Below are 16479 nucleotides of genomic sequence, written 5' to 3'. Positions count from 1 at the left end.
CCGGTCATGTGATTTGAGGCTTTGGAGTCAATAATCCAAGGTGAATCAGTAGTATGAGATGACACATGGAAGGCTGTGGCATTACCTGATGTAGACGCAAATGAGGTAGAAGGAGTAGGCCCAGAATCCACTTGGCAGAGAGTCCTACCATACAATTCCAAATGTTACGGAAGGAATTGATAATATGGGTCAGAATCGGGATGTCTCTCCTGAGTTACGGAAGGACTAGTTTTTGTCGATGCCAGATTAGCTGAGTTATACCTTCTTTGATTCTGCTGGCCTGGTTTCTTGCCCTGATCCGGTGTTGACTTCTTGCCCAAATCCTGTGCCCATTTAGGTTTTCCATGGAGATCCCAGCATGTATCTTTAGTGTGTCGTGTCTTCTGGCAGTGAGTGCACCAAAGCTTGCTTTTATCTTCTGTTTTTTTCTGAGTGTCACCCCTTTTAAAACCACCTCTGACATTTGTATCTGAATTTCCCCGGACTGCTAGGGTAACTGACTCCCCTTCTACACCATTCATCACACTTCTTCTGCTTTCTTCTGACTGCACCAAGGCATACACCTCCTGAACTGATGGCAAGTCTTTACTACCCAAGATCTGTACCCTGATGGACTCATATGACTGATTCAGCCCTAGGAGAAAGGCAAACACGCGTTGCTGTGATACAAGTGACTTATAGGCTTTTGCATCTTCATCACACTTCCAATTCACGTTCTGATAGTGATCAAGTTCTTTCCATATTGATGTCAAATCAGAATAGTACATTGAGAGACTCCTCTCCCCCTGCTTGCAAGTAGAAGATTCAGCTTGTAGTTGATATATCTTGTCATAGTGTCTTTGTTCTGAATAAGTGGACTTCGCTTGTTCCCATATCTCACAAGTAGTTTTAGCCCACATAAAGGTCTTCCTTACTTGTGGCAGCATTGAAACCAAGGGCCAAGACATCACCATACTGTTCTCTTGGTCCCACCTATCATGCTCAACACTTCCATACTTCGGTTCCTTTACTCTCCCATTGATGTATCCTATTCGCCCCCTAGCAGTGATGTAGAGTTTTATCCCCCTAGACCACTCAAGGTAATTCAGACCATCAAAGGGAATGACAGCCATGGGAAAGCTCATATCCATTCCCCCACTCACTCCATTGTGGCTTCCTGAGATTTCTGAAGTAGCAGAATTCTCAGTCGACATGGTCAAGCAGTTGCTCAGTCCCACACACCGGATTTAGGACCCCTCCTTACTCCACAAGCAATGCTCCATTCAGTTCACACCCATACACTAGGGTTTACCAACCAGATTGTGCACAAACTGTACCAAATTCTGGACAAAACTGAGGTAATATTCGGCAGTTTCAGACCTGCCTATCAGAATTCTAGAATGGCTAACAGCCACTAATCAGCAGGAGAGATCCTTCTTGCTTATGGTCAACTCAAACCATTGAGAAGACAGGTCAGCATTGACCTACAGGTGTCTTAACACACCAACAGGATCACACGATCCAAGACAACTAGGGTTACACAGGTTCGATAGCATTCAGCCGCCCCAGATTCATAGGGTTTTCACTCGGCCCATGATCAAGGAGAGTAAAGAGGAGAAAATTAGAGGGAGAACTACACCAGTCGTAGCTATTCTGTAGTCCAGAATCAGATTTCCTTTCTGCTAGTCTGTTCGACCTATTCTTTGGGTTGATCGATCTTCTCTTGACAGTAGGGTTGATCGGTCTGCTCTCTTTTAATCAGTATTCCTGCTCTGATACCATCTTGACAGTGTAGCCGGCCAGAGATAGGTGAAAGAGGAGAGAAGAGAAGAGGAGAAAAGAGAGGGTTTGCAATGCAATAGTACTCGCGGCGCCAGTGTTTTTTTTTAATATATATAGGGCGACAGAAAATAACAAGGGAAAAGACCCTTGTGCCCCTGAGTACAATAACAGACATAACAGAAATAAAAAACACTTTAATTTGGACAAATAGGCCCTAACAACTGCAACTAAGTTATTCTAACATTATTCCAACAATCACCATGTAGGAAGGCATTTTTGATGTCAAGTTGTAGGAGAGGCCAATCATACATAGTAGCCAATGAGATCAACACCCGAACTGAACCAATTTTAGCCACAGGAGAGAATGTCTCCATATAGTCCACACCATATAACTGAGAATAGTCCTTGGCCATTAACCGTGCCTTCAATCGTTCCACACTGCCATCAGGAAGATGCTTCACTGTATAAACCCATTTACACCCAACAGTGTGCTTACCAGGAGGAAGGGTGGTGAGCTCCCACGTATGATTATGTTGTAGAGTAGAGAGTTCTTCTTCCATGGCTTGCCGCCACCCTGGAGAGGCAAGGGCTTCCTGTACAGCCTTGGGAGTGGGAACCGATGAGAGTAATGATATAAACTTGCAATAAGAAGCAGAAAGGTGAGCAGTGGAAACATAGTCTGAAATGGGATGAGAAGAACAAGTACGTTCACCTTTCCGCTAAGCAATAGGGAGATGAAGATCTGAGGGAGAAGGAGTAGTAGCAGGATTTGTCGGCGGGTGCTGAAGTGGAGGAGGAGTCGAAGCACTTCTGCGAGTATACACTTGAGTAATTGGCGGCCTCTCTGTAGCAACTGGCATATGATGTGCATCTGCAGTAAGAGTGGGAGCTACGGGAAGGGGGTCCACAACCGGAATAGGAAGAGGAACCACAGAGGGAGAAGAAGAGACCCCGACATTGGAGAAAAAAAGAACTAACTCAAAGAAGGTGACATCAGGGCACACAAATGATTTATGAAACTTAGGGTTATAACACTTGTACCCTTTCTGAGTCCTTGAGTAGCTAAGAAAAATACACTTCGTAGCCCGAGCATCTAGCTTGTCTACTCCAGGCCCCAAGTGCTGAACAAAACAAACACAGCCAAAGACTCTTGGGGTGAGAGGAAAGGGAGACAAAGTGGGGAACAACACGGAGAAAGGGGATTGACTTCCAAGGATTGACATGGGCATCCGATTTATTAAAAAACAGGATGTAAGAACAACATCACTCCAAAAGTGCTTTGGGACATGCATATTGATCATCAAGGACCGAGCAGTTTCAAGAAGATGTCTATTTTTCCGTTCAGCTACACCGTTTTGTTGCGGGGTGTAGGCACAAGAAGTTTGATGAATTATTCCCTGATGTTCTAGGTATTGCTGAAATGATGAGGAGATGCATTCTTTGGCATTATTGGAGCGAAGTATTTTCATATGAACACCAAACTGAGTGCATATTTCAGCATGAAATTTCTGAAAAATAGAGAACAATTCACTACGGTCTTTCATAAGATAGATCCATGTCATCATTGAAAAGTCATTAACAAAGATTACAAAATACTTAAACCCATTGTATGACACCACTTTAACTGGACCCCATACATCAGAATGAACTAAAGCAAAAGGACTTGAGACACGACTATCAGTTCTTGGTCTAAATGAGACTCGATGATGTTTTCCCAACTGACATGACTCACAATCTAATGATGAAGATGACTCAAGGAAGGAACTAGCAACTTCAAAGCCTTGAGAGAGGGATGACCAAGTCTGCAGTGCCATTGGAGAGGAGTAAGAGACGACTGAAAAGCCACTGGAGGGCCACCACCATCAAGGTAATACAAACCACCGGCTTCATGCCCTCCACCAATCTTCGTCCCCGTCTTGAGATCCTGAAACACACAAGAAGAAGGATAGAAGGTTACAGAACAATTAAGGGACTTGGTTAATCTACTAACAGACATAAGGTTAAAAGGGAACTTAGGAACATATAAAACAGATGCTAAAGACAATGAGGAGAGATCAACATCACCAACACCACTAATAGGAGATGTAGAACCATTAGCAAGTGTAACTGTCTGAGATGTGGAGGCGCGAGAAAGGGAAGAAAATACATCAAGAGTCCCAGACATATGGTCCGAGGCGCCAGAATCACTGATCCAGGGTGAGGCTTTGGAAGCTAAATAAGTCATACCTGAATGGGCAAGTGTAGCTGTGTTCTGTTGAGATGTTTGAAGGAACTGCTCATATATTGCCCGTGGTACACTCACCATTTCCTGTCCGGAAGCACAAGTGGGTGTGGAGGGGATTGATGCAGTTTGCTGGCTTTTAGTAATTGTGCTACTACTCTTAGATGTAACATGGTTAGCCTAAGTGTTGGGTGGACCACGCAAATCATAGCAAAAATTAACTGTGTGCCCCTCTAAGCCACAATGTGTACATTTTCTCTGAGCATTACCCCTTCCTTTTCCACGGCCTCCCCTTGACTCACGGCCTCCAGTCCAGCCACTGGCCTGGTTAAACATGTGTCCACCACGGTTGCTTGGAGGACCACTACTGCCACTACCACTCCTACTTCCACGACTACTCCTTTTAGTCACTACCAAACCAGATCTATCAGAGAAGGAAGAATGCTCCACTAACTCAATGGATGTCCTCTTAAGACGGGCAAAAACTTCTTCAAGTGAGGGAAGAGCTGATCCCCCCAATATCTGTGCTCTGACAGGCTCATACTCAGCCTTCAAGCCCACAAGAAACCTAGTCACATCAAGCTGTTCATGTTGCTGTTGTTGGATCTGGACATCTGATGTTAGAGGGTGATACACATTTAGCTCATTGCGGATGTTTCTCAAACTTACATAATACTCTTCTAAGCTTTGACTTCCTTGCTTCAAATTGAAGTACGCTTGGTATAATTGATATACCCTAGTTGTGTTGTCTTGTCCAGAGTACAACTTTTTAGCATGACCCCAGATCTCTTTGGCTGTATCTAGGAACATGAAGTTCACACTAATCTTTGGTTCCATGTTGTTCCAAAGCCATGTCATTATCTGTGCATCATCTTGTTCCCAATCACTGAACCCAGGAGAATATCAAAGGAAGGTTTCTCCTCCCTCACATGTTTTACTTTCCTCTTGGCCTTCAAGAACACGTGCACAGATTTTGCCCATTGTACATAGTTCTCACCATTCAACTTGATGGATGTCATTTGAACACTTAGATAATCTGAAGAGAGCATGATGCCTGTTTTGTTGTCATTCCCAACTACAGTTGAAGCCATCTCAATTATGTCTCCTCTGAATATACACCACAATCTCACACTTGCCACAATACTTATCTCTCTTACAATACCACCAACCCACTTTCTTCAACCGCACATTACACACTACACTCTAAAGCTGAAATCATTCAGTCAACACATCAAACACTTGGGCTGCACACTGCGGGACCATTTACCACCAACACACCACTACTGAAATTACTCAGTCATTTCATCGAATACTTGTTCTGCATACTGCATAACTGATTACACACAAGGTCTAGGGGTTCATTTTTAAGCATTTAAAAACATAGATATGTCAGCTACCACAACACAATCAACATCACACCACTACTGTCGTGGACATCAGCAGTCTACCACTCTTCTTTCAGCACACATGTGAGCAAGAAAACACAAAAAAAAGACATGACTGATATGTGTATCAGTTTCACCCAGCATCACAACAACTATTTCGAAGCACACACACAAAAAAAAAATCAGCATTCACAGTCCATTTCTGAACACACGACAGCAGTGTCCATACCTGTATACGACCAGCCCTCTTCGTACACTGAATAGAGGGTCTAGTCTACCACTTCAATGACCACCACAGCACCGGCCAGAGGCATTCTCACCTCCAGGCCCTCGAAACGACAACTTCTTTTCAGCCCTTTATCGAGTCTTCAATCAGATCAGTTGTAGGATGATGAAACCTACTGTGAAGCTGGTGGCGAACCCAGGAAGAAGACAGCAGCAAGAAAACGAACACCAGACCTTAATGCTCTGATACCATGTGAATAAACCCTAGTTGTTTCTAGGTCAAAAAAGAGAAGAATAAAGAAGAAAGAAAAGAGAAAGAAGAAGGAGAGGAGAAGAGTATTCGGCCAGACTAGAAGAGAGGATGTTCAAAAGTCACTCTCCTAGCCGACCCACTTGACTTTTATTCATGAAAACTTGAGTTACAAGAAAGACAATTTTGTCCCTCATAGAAGATGGGACACATAACTTAAACTCAGATACAATAGACATTTCACTTTCAATAAGATATATCAGAATGACCAAAATACCCCTGACTCAAGCATTCTAACAATGTATATGTCACGTCATCACAGTTCGACCTCCGGTTCAACCACGGTTCGACACATCATAACATGTGTTGTGATGTTATTTATCAAAAAAAAAAAACGTGTTGTGATGTGTCCACATGGTCACAACACTTTCTTGTGACTCTTCAATAAGTTGTGAACATTTAATAACTAAAATTTAAAACCAAATCACCTTGTGAGTGCATGCCTAGGTGACTTGGTTTCGATTAGTCCACATGGTCACAACTCTTTTTTGCAAACCTCCAATAAAACAAACATTCTATCAATCAAATGAAAGACGAAATTACCCGGTGAGTGCATGCTAGTTGTTGTTACCCTAAGTAATACATGAATTACCCATTATCATATGATAAAATGGAAACTACCTTTAGGAGACACTACCTTACTAGGATAATCAAGAAATATGAATGTAATTTAACATGTGGAGTGACAAGTTCATATAATCATAATCTTGTGGCCTCTAAAAAAACTTAAGACATGCTATAATAAGTTGAGGGATAAACCAAAACACCCAGTGAGTGCATGGCTGGGTCATTTGGTTTTCATGAGTTCACATAGTCACACCAATTTCTTTCTTTTTTTTTTGATAATTGAAATAATTTTATTAATCAGCAATAGACAATAATACAAAGTCCCCAAGGAAAGGCACGAGTTGCAACCTCTCCGGGCTAGTTAAGTATAGATTTCCATTAATAACAACTTACATAGAAGCACAAAAAAGATTTTCCCTAGAAACCCCCCTGTTTGGCTAAAGCATCAACTAAAGAATTAGCAGACCTACTAACCCATTTTACCTCAACTCTCATATTGTTGGTTAACCACTTTACTTTTTTGATGAGATCTTTGTAGCCCCAAATGGTGGTATCCAAGTTTAGGAGCCACCTTGTTACCACCTGAGAGTCCTCTTCAACTAGGAGATGCTCCACCCCAAGCTGGTTGGCGATCTGAATTCCTTGTACTGTAGCAAGGATTTCTGCCCTTGTGGAATCCCCCACTCCCACCGGTCCTGAGAATAGGGAAATTATGTTGCTGTCCTTATTTCTCAGGATACCCCCTATACCTGAAGGCCCGGGGTTGCCTTGACTGCTTCCATCAAAGTTCAGCTTGATGACACCTTCCAAAGGCGGAATCCATTCTGACAGAATTCTATCATTCTTTGTTGAAGTGTTAGCTATTACTAGCCAATTCCTTCACAAGTCATCAAAGGAGAAGTCATCAAAGATATCCACAGTTTTTAGCCAATGGATTGCTCTTGTTAAGATACAATCCTTCATTTCATCTAACCCTCTTTCATTCTCTAAGAAAATTCTTGCATTCCTTTCCTCCCAAAGAGTCCACAGAGTGGCTGCCCTGACACATTTCCACATGACCTTACCTTTTCTAGTGTGCCAAACAAAGATAGATGGGTTGAATAAGAAGCTTAAATTAGAAGGCATAGACCACCTACCTCCAAATAAACAAAGGCTCCACCTCCATATAGCTGTAGCAAAGGAACAAGAGATCAACAAATGGAAACAGTCCTCATTCTCGACCTTACACAAGGAACACCAATTTGGGGAAAGACAAAGCGAGGGTCTCTTTTTCTGTAAGTTTTCCAAAATATTGATTTTCCCATAGAAGACTTCCCAACAGAATACAACAATTTTTGGGGGAATAGGTCGCGCCCAGACTTCTTTGACAGGGAATCCTTGGGAAATGGGGTTAGAACTGAGGGATTTTAGAAAAGAAGAGCAAGTAAAAGTACCTTTTGGAAGAGGAGCCCAAACCCTTTGATCAGAAGAAGTGGGGTCCAAGCAAACGGATTCTAGTAAACGAATTATCTCAATAACACAACTCGACTCACCATCCCTTAACCCTTTACGAAACCCAAAGTCCCAGTTTAAAGATAAGGGGTTTAATGGGCTTGGGAGAAAAGTTGCAATTGGCTCATGTTTGTGAAGGGAAATGGAATAGAGCGAGGGGAAACAATCTTTGAGGGGTTGAGTACCCACCCAAATATCCTCCTAGAACAGAATAGCATTACCAGAACAAGCATCATACCTAATGAATATGAGGAATCAAGAGAGAATACCATGTATAGCCTTCCAAGGTGTAGTAAGGGTAGCTCGATGAGATATCCTGGAATCCCAACAATTTCCTGCACAACCATGAATGCTTGCCACCACCTCTTGCCATAATCTCTCTCTCTCTTGGGGCCATCTCCATAGCCACTTCCCTAGAAGGGCTATATTCTTCATCACTGTGTTCCCTATCCCTAAACCCCCTTCTTCCTTTGGTTTGTTAACTATCTCCCATCTGATCAAGTGATCATTTTTCACCTCTCCTGGTTCACATAGAAAGTCCCTCATTCTCTTCTCCAGTTTCTTAGCCTCCCTTGGAGGAATCCTGAACACTGAAAGGAAGTAGGTTGGAAGGTTGGCAAGTGTAGCCTTAATTAAAGTCAGCCTACCCCCTATTGAAATGCAATTCTTTTTCCAAGCCGCCAAGCACTTATCAAATTTCTCCACAATAGGGGCCCAGAAACTACTTTCTTTAGGTTGACTCCTAAGGGTAGCCCTAAGTATGTCAAAGGCCAAGAAGAAATATTGCAACCTAAGCATTCTGCGATGGATTCAATCTCCCTTTTCTCCAAGTTTACTCAAGCCGCACAACTTTTATCAAAATTTACCTTCAAGTTGGAGACCCTCTCAAAAGTACTTATTAAAATCTTAAGGTTCTCCACTTTGCTCAACTCATTCCCTTCACAGAAAATAACAACATCATCGGCAAACTGAAGGTGAGTTACTGGAATGCCTCTGCTCCCTATTCTCCATCCCTTTATTTGGCCCTTCTCATCTGCTTTGGAGATCATCCTACTAAAGACATCAGCAACAAGTGTAAAGAGGAAAGGGGAGAGTGGATCCCCTTGTCTTAGGCCTCTATTGGCTGGAAAAAAGTCCTTAACCACCCCATTCACCAACACTAAATAACGACAAGAGTTTAAGCATCCTCTTATCCAATTACAACATTTATCCCCAAATCCACATCTTCTTGACATCTCCAGCAGGAAATTCCAATCCACCAAGTCATAGGCTTTCTCCAAGTCCAGTTTGTAAACAAATCCTTTCCTGCCCGATCTCTTATCTCTTCCACACTCTCGTTTGCAATAAGGATCTGATATGTAATTTGTCTATCCTGTATAGAGGCTCCTTGTGCTTGGCTAATGAGAGAGGGGAGAACTACTTTGATCCTCCTAGAGAGCACTTTTGCCAAAATCTTATAGATGCTTGTCACCAGGCTAATTGGCCGAAAATCTTTGGGATGTCTGGCATCATTCTTTTTGGGAATTAAGGCTATAAAGGTGGCATTGATTCCAGGACTCACAAAATGTTTATCCTCAAATTCTTTAAATACTCCAATTAAGTCTTCTTTGACTATGTCCCAACAGTCCTGATAAAATGCCATTGTAAATCCATCAGGACCCGGTGCCTTAGATCCATAGAAAAAAAAACTTGTTTAATTTCCTCTTTCTCAATCATTCTTTTCAGCCATCCCTTATCTGTTTGGTTCAAAGTTGGCCAATTCTCCTCCCCTACTATTAACCGATTCTCTAAGGGTCTTTCAAAGATGGATTTGAAGTGATCCACAATCCTACTGGCAATCTCCTCTTGAGAGGTTCTCTCCACACCATCAACCTCAAGCTTTAGTATCAAAATTTTCCTCCTTCTCTCATTAGCCAAAGCATGAAAGAATTTGGTATTCCCATCCCCTTCCTTGATCCACTTATGTCTGGATTTTTGTCTCCAAGAGATCTCCTCCCTCAACAAAGTCTCCTCTAACTCCTTTTTCATTTTCCTCCTCATTTCTCTGTCTTGCTCATCCATCATCCCTTGGGATTCTTTTGCATCTAACTCCTCAATCTGAACCAATAATCTAGCTTTTACCTCCTCCACTCTTCCAAATTGAACCTTATTCCATTCTTTTATTTTCCCTTTCAACCTTTTTAATTTTTTGTGGAATCTAACCCCATCCCATTTCACTTCTCTCATCTCTTCAGTCCACCATTCCTTAACCTTAGGCAAGAAGTCTGGGTTTGTCAGCCACATATTTTCAAACCCGAACGGTCTAGGTCCATTGCCAAGAGGTTCTTGTCCTACTTCTATAGGGTAGTGATCAGAGGTTATCCTAGGTAGGGCCTTAGCCACCAAACCTCACCGGTGGCTCTCCCAACCCTCATTAAATAGGAATCCGTCAAGCTTTGAGCAGGTTGGGTTTTCTTGGAAGTTGGACCAAGTGTAGGTAGCCTGTAGTAAAGGAAGCTCCCGTAACTCATAGGAATTTATGAAGTCATTGAACTTCCTCATACTATTTGTAATGGCCTGCCTAGGATTATTTGACTCATTTGTGAATCTTATTGCATTAAAATCACCCCCCAAACACCAAGGACCTTCCCACAAACCTTGAATTCCATGAAGCTCCTCCCATAACTCACTCCTCTCTCTGTGATTATTTGGACCATACACATTTGTTAGCATCCAAGTAAATCCATATTCAACCATTATGAATTTTAGGGATACAGTGAAGTTTCCTATTAGCTCCTCTACTGGTTCTCCGAGGTCCTCCCTCCACAAAGTTACTATTCCCCCCTAGGCTCCCCACGACGGAGCTGAGCACCATCTTACCCCTCTTATTTTCCAGATCTCCCTGACCCACCTTCTATCCAGTTCAGCTAATTTTGTCTCTTGCAACATCACAACATCATGTCTTTCTCTCCTAAGTAGCTCCTTAATCGATCTCCTTTTTCTGGCACTACCCAAATCCCTTACATTCCAGCTTATTATCTTCATTACCTCTCAAGAATTTAGCCCTCCAATATAGTGTTCCTTCATTTAGAACCCTTCTTTCTTTCCCCTTTGCCACTGAACTCGATATCCCCTTCAATGTCCATTATTAGTCTCTCTACTTAAGACTTTTTCTTCTTTTTCCTACTCTTATTTCCACTGACTTTCTATTCTGCCCTTTATTTCCTAATTCCTGCCCCAATCTATTGGTTCTTGCCTCTGATTCAGGGTTTTTTGGAGCCACCTCTATCATTTCCTCGTTCTGTTTATATTCCTCTAGCAGGGCACAAATCTGCTCCCAAATCCATTCTAACTCCTCTTGTTTCCTTTCTAACAACCCAACTCGCTTCTCTGATCGAACTCCATCATTATCACTCGTCACTTCCCTACTACCAGTTGGTTGGTCTGGTTGGGATTCCAGGACATCTGTTACAGGCAGAGAACCCAAGTTAGTATCTAAAACCAAATGGACAGGCTTACCTGGAATTAGCATAGATGGTTGCATGTGGACCGGCTGCTGGGTATCAATTCTTGGAGTCAGGACTAGACCCCTCCCTTTTTCCGGACTCAACAGTGGAAGCGGACTAGATACAACCAATACTTCCTCACCCTCTATAGTCATAGAAACTTCACTTCTCTTTCCCTTTGCGTGAATCCTTAGGTAAGGCTCCAAGTTTGAGTCCCGTCTCTCTGGCTTGATGTCCTGACTAGGCTGCACATATGGAATGGACTTGTTTATTGGCCGGGATGCACTCTGCCTTACCTCTTCCAGTGTTCCCAACTCCACCTGTCTTTTGTATAGCATACCCAGTTTGGGAAAGATCTGTTCTCCGCTGCTAAGGCTCACTCTTCTTTGCGTTTTGATATTACCAGAATCTTGCGAATCCGTCTCCTCCTCTAGGAATAATAGTTCAGTGTTTAGGCTACCCTCTTCCAGTATATCTCTTGGCTTTTGGAGGTCGATCCTTCCCAAGCTAATGGTTTCTTCCAAATCTGAATCGGAATCAAAAAGTTCTTCATCGTTTGTCAAACTTTACGAATCCGAGTCGAGAACCTCACCGCTCTTCACACTCTTGGGGTTACGGCGTTCCTGTTCCTTATGCAGCATCTTCTTCGAGGGTCTCCATTGTAACGATCCGGAGACCTTCGCTGAACTGTTCGAACGAGAGAAAGGGCTTGAGGAAGACGATGGTATACGGATTTTACTGTCTACCTGAGGAGCCAACCTTGTCACGTGCTCCTTTAAGTTGTCACGCCCCCTCCCCCCCCCCCTCTCACTCTTGAGTCTTTTAAGCATAGCCCACTTAACTTTTCAGGCCTATTGGGCCTCAAATTACAATTTAGAGATGGGCCTGCTGGTTGGACTCCCGTGCATATTCCTGAGGCTACCAATACCTCTGCCCTTCCTTCATTTGAATCATTCAAAACATTTTGTTTGGCGCCACAAGCAGCTACCTGAGCAAAGGTTCTATTGGTTGTTAAACCTTTACCTTGTGTCACACGTCTCCTAATAGTCTCCTGACCCAAATCCTTTGGACTGCCTAAAGGTAGAATTTCCATTTGAGTGAAGCTTCCTTGTCTCTTTTTTTCCAACCAACTTCAAGCTGCCACGTAACTCCATTTCCTCCACCTTTTCGTCTTCCTCCTGCCTTGCCTCCCTCCAAAGGTTAGCTTCAATGGAGGACACTAACCAAACTGGTAAGAACAGTTCATCCACAATTACAGTCACCTTCCTCGGTATATCTTCTGGTTTTACTCCACCCAGTAGAATGGCTGCACTTTGCAGATCTCCCCGGAAGACACCATCAAGGCGAGCTCCACACAGCAAAGCAATTGAGTTTGCAGTCTTGATTCCAGAGATGGAATGGCAGCCCAATCACTCGGACAGTAACATTATCTTCCATTAAGAACACTTTCGAATTTGAAGAACAAGACCATTTATAGACTGAAAAGGTCCCCAGAACATCTTGGATACAACATGCTCTAACATTTACCTGGTTTTCGAGAGGGTCCAATACTGCCTTAGCAGAATCAAACGGAGTTAAGATGAAGGTGCTTCTTAGCTCCAGTTTGAGCTTCAGTAGTTCTGCAACTTTCCGCCAATCTGTCACCAATCCTCCAGCTTCAACCACTAGTGTTCTTTCCCATTTTCCTGCTGTTCCATCTGCTATCCAGGAAGGATCCCTCCTACTGTTTGCCATGGTTAAAAAATTCTTTTCTGGTACCTCTTCCTTATACATGATCTGTCTTCTAGTTTCTGGTCTTAGTTCCCTTTCATCAATTTCCGATAGTTCTTTTTTTTCCAATTCCTTTCTATTTAGGAAATTTGTTAGTATCCCAGCCATCTTTATTCATCCTTTGCCATTCTTCCCTTGAGGGAAGCAAACCATCTGCTTCCTTCCTTTAGAAAAATATTCAGTGAGAGATATGAGTGCACCCTTTGCATTCCCCTTGTTCTCCATCACATACCTCCTACCTGACTCTGAGGACTTTTCTTTCCATTTTGTCTGTTTCCCTTTAGTTGCTGCATCAAAGACATATTCCTTCACCCAGACAATCATGTCTGAGCCTTCCACAAGAACCGTAGCCCTCTTCTGTTCTCTTATTTTCAGTCCCATTCTTCCTTTGATCCATATTTCTTCAAAGAGAAAATCTTTGGCCTCTACCCTCAAAGCTGACCTCCATTTTGCTTTCTCCACAAAGCCTCCTTCCACTAAGCCTCTACCTTCAAAGTCTCTTATTTTCAGTCACACCAATTTCTTTCGACCATCCAATAAACCACAAATATGCTATTATCAATCAAATGGAAAACCAAATTACCTAGCGAGGGTATGTCTGCTATTGCTACACCAAATAATACAAGAACAGTCCATTATCATTATAAAATAGAGACTACCTCTAGGATATACCACCTAACCATGACAATCAGGTAATAATACCAAGGTAGCTTAACATGTAAAGTGATGCCTAGGCAATAAAGCAGTCATGGAGGGTTGACTCAGTTGCCAAGATATGTTTTACATGGTGCTATTGGAAACTTTTATATTCTTAATTTTCTGAGATTATAATAATAAAACAGGCATTATTAAACTAAATTATTCAGTTTGAGTCAAAATTCTAGTTTCTTTTTATTATTTTTCTTATTTGTTAGGGTTCAACCAAGGTGTATATTGTCTTAAACTCTCGAAGACTTGAAAACCTAAACTAATAAGCATAGTGAACTCAAAATAGAGGTTCAGCCTCTTTATTTTCTGAAACTTATTTTCTTTCTTGCATTTTTTCCATGAATATGTTGATTTTGTATGTTCTAAATGAAGTTTATACATTTTTTTTATCAGTAAATGGAGTTTATACATTTTTTTGTGAAGATTATAGACAATTAATAGTGAAAGATGGTTGCTATGAAACCTAGGGTAGGATTCATGGTTTTTATTCACAAAAATCCCATCGTCTAGGCGACAAAGTGCCCCCTATCGCCTAGCTCCGCCTCAGCGCCTTGAAAACTATGGGATCACCATCTTTTCTTTGCTCTAATGAAAGTCATTCTCTGATCATTTAACTCAGTATACTTTTTTCTAGTTTTCTCTTAATGTGAAACCAAATTATCCTATCAGATCCCCAAAGAATGTTCATTGTGGATGAATGTTCAAGGAGGCTTAATTATTTGTCTTTCAAAAAAAAAAAAAAGAGTTAATTATTTGGAAGATGACACAGTTAACTATTTATATTATCATTCTAAATGTTTGCCATGCACTTCTCTAAATTGCATTTTTGGTGTTTGGTTTTCAGGGTTCCAAATGGGACTTTGGTGTGTTCTCTGGTCTCGAAGGTGTGGAAAAGCCAGACCCTAGAATCTATAAAATTGCCCTGGAGAAGGCCGGAAATATTGCACCAGAGGAAGCTTTGCATATTGGAGACAGCATGCGGAAAGACTATCTGCCTGCAAAAAGCATTGGAATGCATGCATTGCTGTTGGATAGATTCAAGTCACCTGATGCTGAGAGTTGGAGGAAATCTGGTGCAGTTGTGCTTCCTGATCTAGTGGCTACACAGGCTTGGCTTACTTCAGAGAAATCCTCCTAAGGAGCTTATTCCTTTACTCTGGGTGTTTTTGGTGGTTGGATTAGTTAATGCTAGTACTCTCAATTTTGGATGGAAATGTTTCCTTGGGTATGTAATGCACTGTTTGCATACCCCCAAATCCCCAATACCCCCAGTCGGCAGGGTTAAATAGTCTTTTGATTCTCAGTTTAACTGACGGTTCTAATGTTCTAAAAAAAAGAAAAAAAAACACTTGTAATGATTATCTTATTAGCTTTGTTATTTCTCGTTTGTCTTGCATAACAGACTTGGGAGCTCTCATTTATGATATCCCTCTGGATACACAAAACATTATTCTTTACATGGTTGCAAATTATAGACACACTTTCTATGATGAAAACGAAATTTTCTTGGGGAATTTAGAGGTTCCCCAAAATGTGATAATATGGCGAAAACAGACCGACCCTATGTCAACAGATTTTCACCTGAATGATCATGATGATGGAAGAAGAGGAGGACCAAATCTTTTCTTGAAGACAATTGCAAGAATCTGGAACTCTTAAGGCCGGCCCAAGAAGTTGTCCTTCTATATGTCCTTTGAGGAAATGTCTCCTCTATAATCTATATGGGGATAATCCTCAAATCAAATGCACCTAACCTTGCCTTATAGTTGAAGGTGCTGCCAAGTGCCATCTTTCTTAAACTTGAATCAAAGACATTGATTTTCTTTTACCTCTTATTGCAATAAATGATTGATTGTGGTTGTTCAAGAGTAACCCTATTGACAGACTGACTTCTACATGCATGGATGCAAGTCCAGAATCCATCATCCTGAACTCATTAACCATGACAACCATCTGTTAATCTTCCAAGACAAATTCTCATCTGTTGTACATTTGAATTCTGCCAGTCCTGGCGTGTCTAAGACTGCCAGTCTCAAGCCAGACCATGAACATGAATCTGTTGTTGATTTGAAGAACTTGACAAAAGAAGGGGGGTTATTGATAGTTTAAATGCATATTGTTCCATATAAAGACAATCAAATTTGTTTGTGAAATACAGTCAGCTTTGTGTATAGACTGTCTACAGATATCTTTAACTCTCTACAGAACACAGCTCAGTATTTCCCCCTTCTTTCCAAGCACTTGCAGTTGACTTGACATGGAAACTTGAGGGCATAATCCACCTCAAATGGCCCAGATGTGAAGCTTCTAACTCTACAGAACTCAAGAACCATTGCAAGGTGAAAGCTTGAATTTTTGGAAGCATGTACGAAGCAGTTTATCTGAAATCTACAGAACTCAACACCACTAGTTGCAATAAGATTGCTTAGCTGGAATGTTAGGGAGGCGGGTAGGCCTAGCCTACAAGGCTACAACGCCAAGTAGTTGATCTTATTCGATTATTGATTACATAAAATAGATGTTCTTTTTCTGATGGAAACAAGGGTAAATCTGGAG

The 16479-nt window shown here is 41.8% G+C and overlaps 1 protein-coding gene across 7 annotated transcripts in view; it reads left to right on the top strand.

Annotated features, from left to right (window-relative positions):
- LOC148870927 (uncharacterized) overlaps positions 1 to 15380 on the top strand; it is a 43107-nt gene extending 27727 nt beyond the window's left edge. For all 7 annotated transcript variants that reach the window (XM_088969789.1, XM_088969788.1, XM_088969791.1 and 4 more), the window contains one exon: positions 14768 to 15380. In XM_088969789.1, coding sequence (XP_088825915.1) covers positions 14768 to 15061 — 294 coding nt within the window. In that variant the 3' untranslated portion in view covers positions 15062 to 15380. The remainder of the gene's footprint in view (positions 1 to 14767) is intronic.
- The last annotated feature ends 1099 nt before the right edge of the window (positions 15381 to 16479 follow it).

The sequence above is a fragment of the Nelumbo lutea genome, chromosome 2 (genome assembly GCF_056320005.1).
Source record: "Nelumbo lutea isolate HS-2025 chromosome 2, American lotus-T2T, whole genome shotgun sequence".
In the NCBI taxonomy this organism is placed as follows: Eukaryota; Viridiplantae; Streptophyta; class Magnoliopsida; order Proteales; family Nelumbonaceae; genus Nelumbo; species Nelumbo lutea.
The sequence above is the reverse complement of the archived record's forward strand: the minus strand, read 5'-3'. Positions and strand labels throughout refer to the sequence as shown.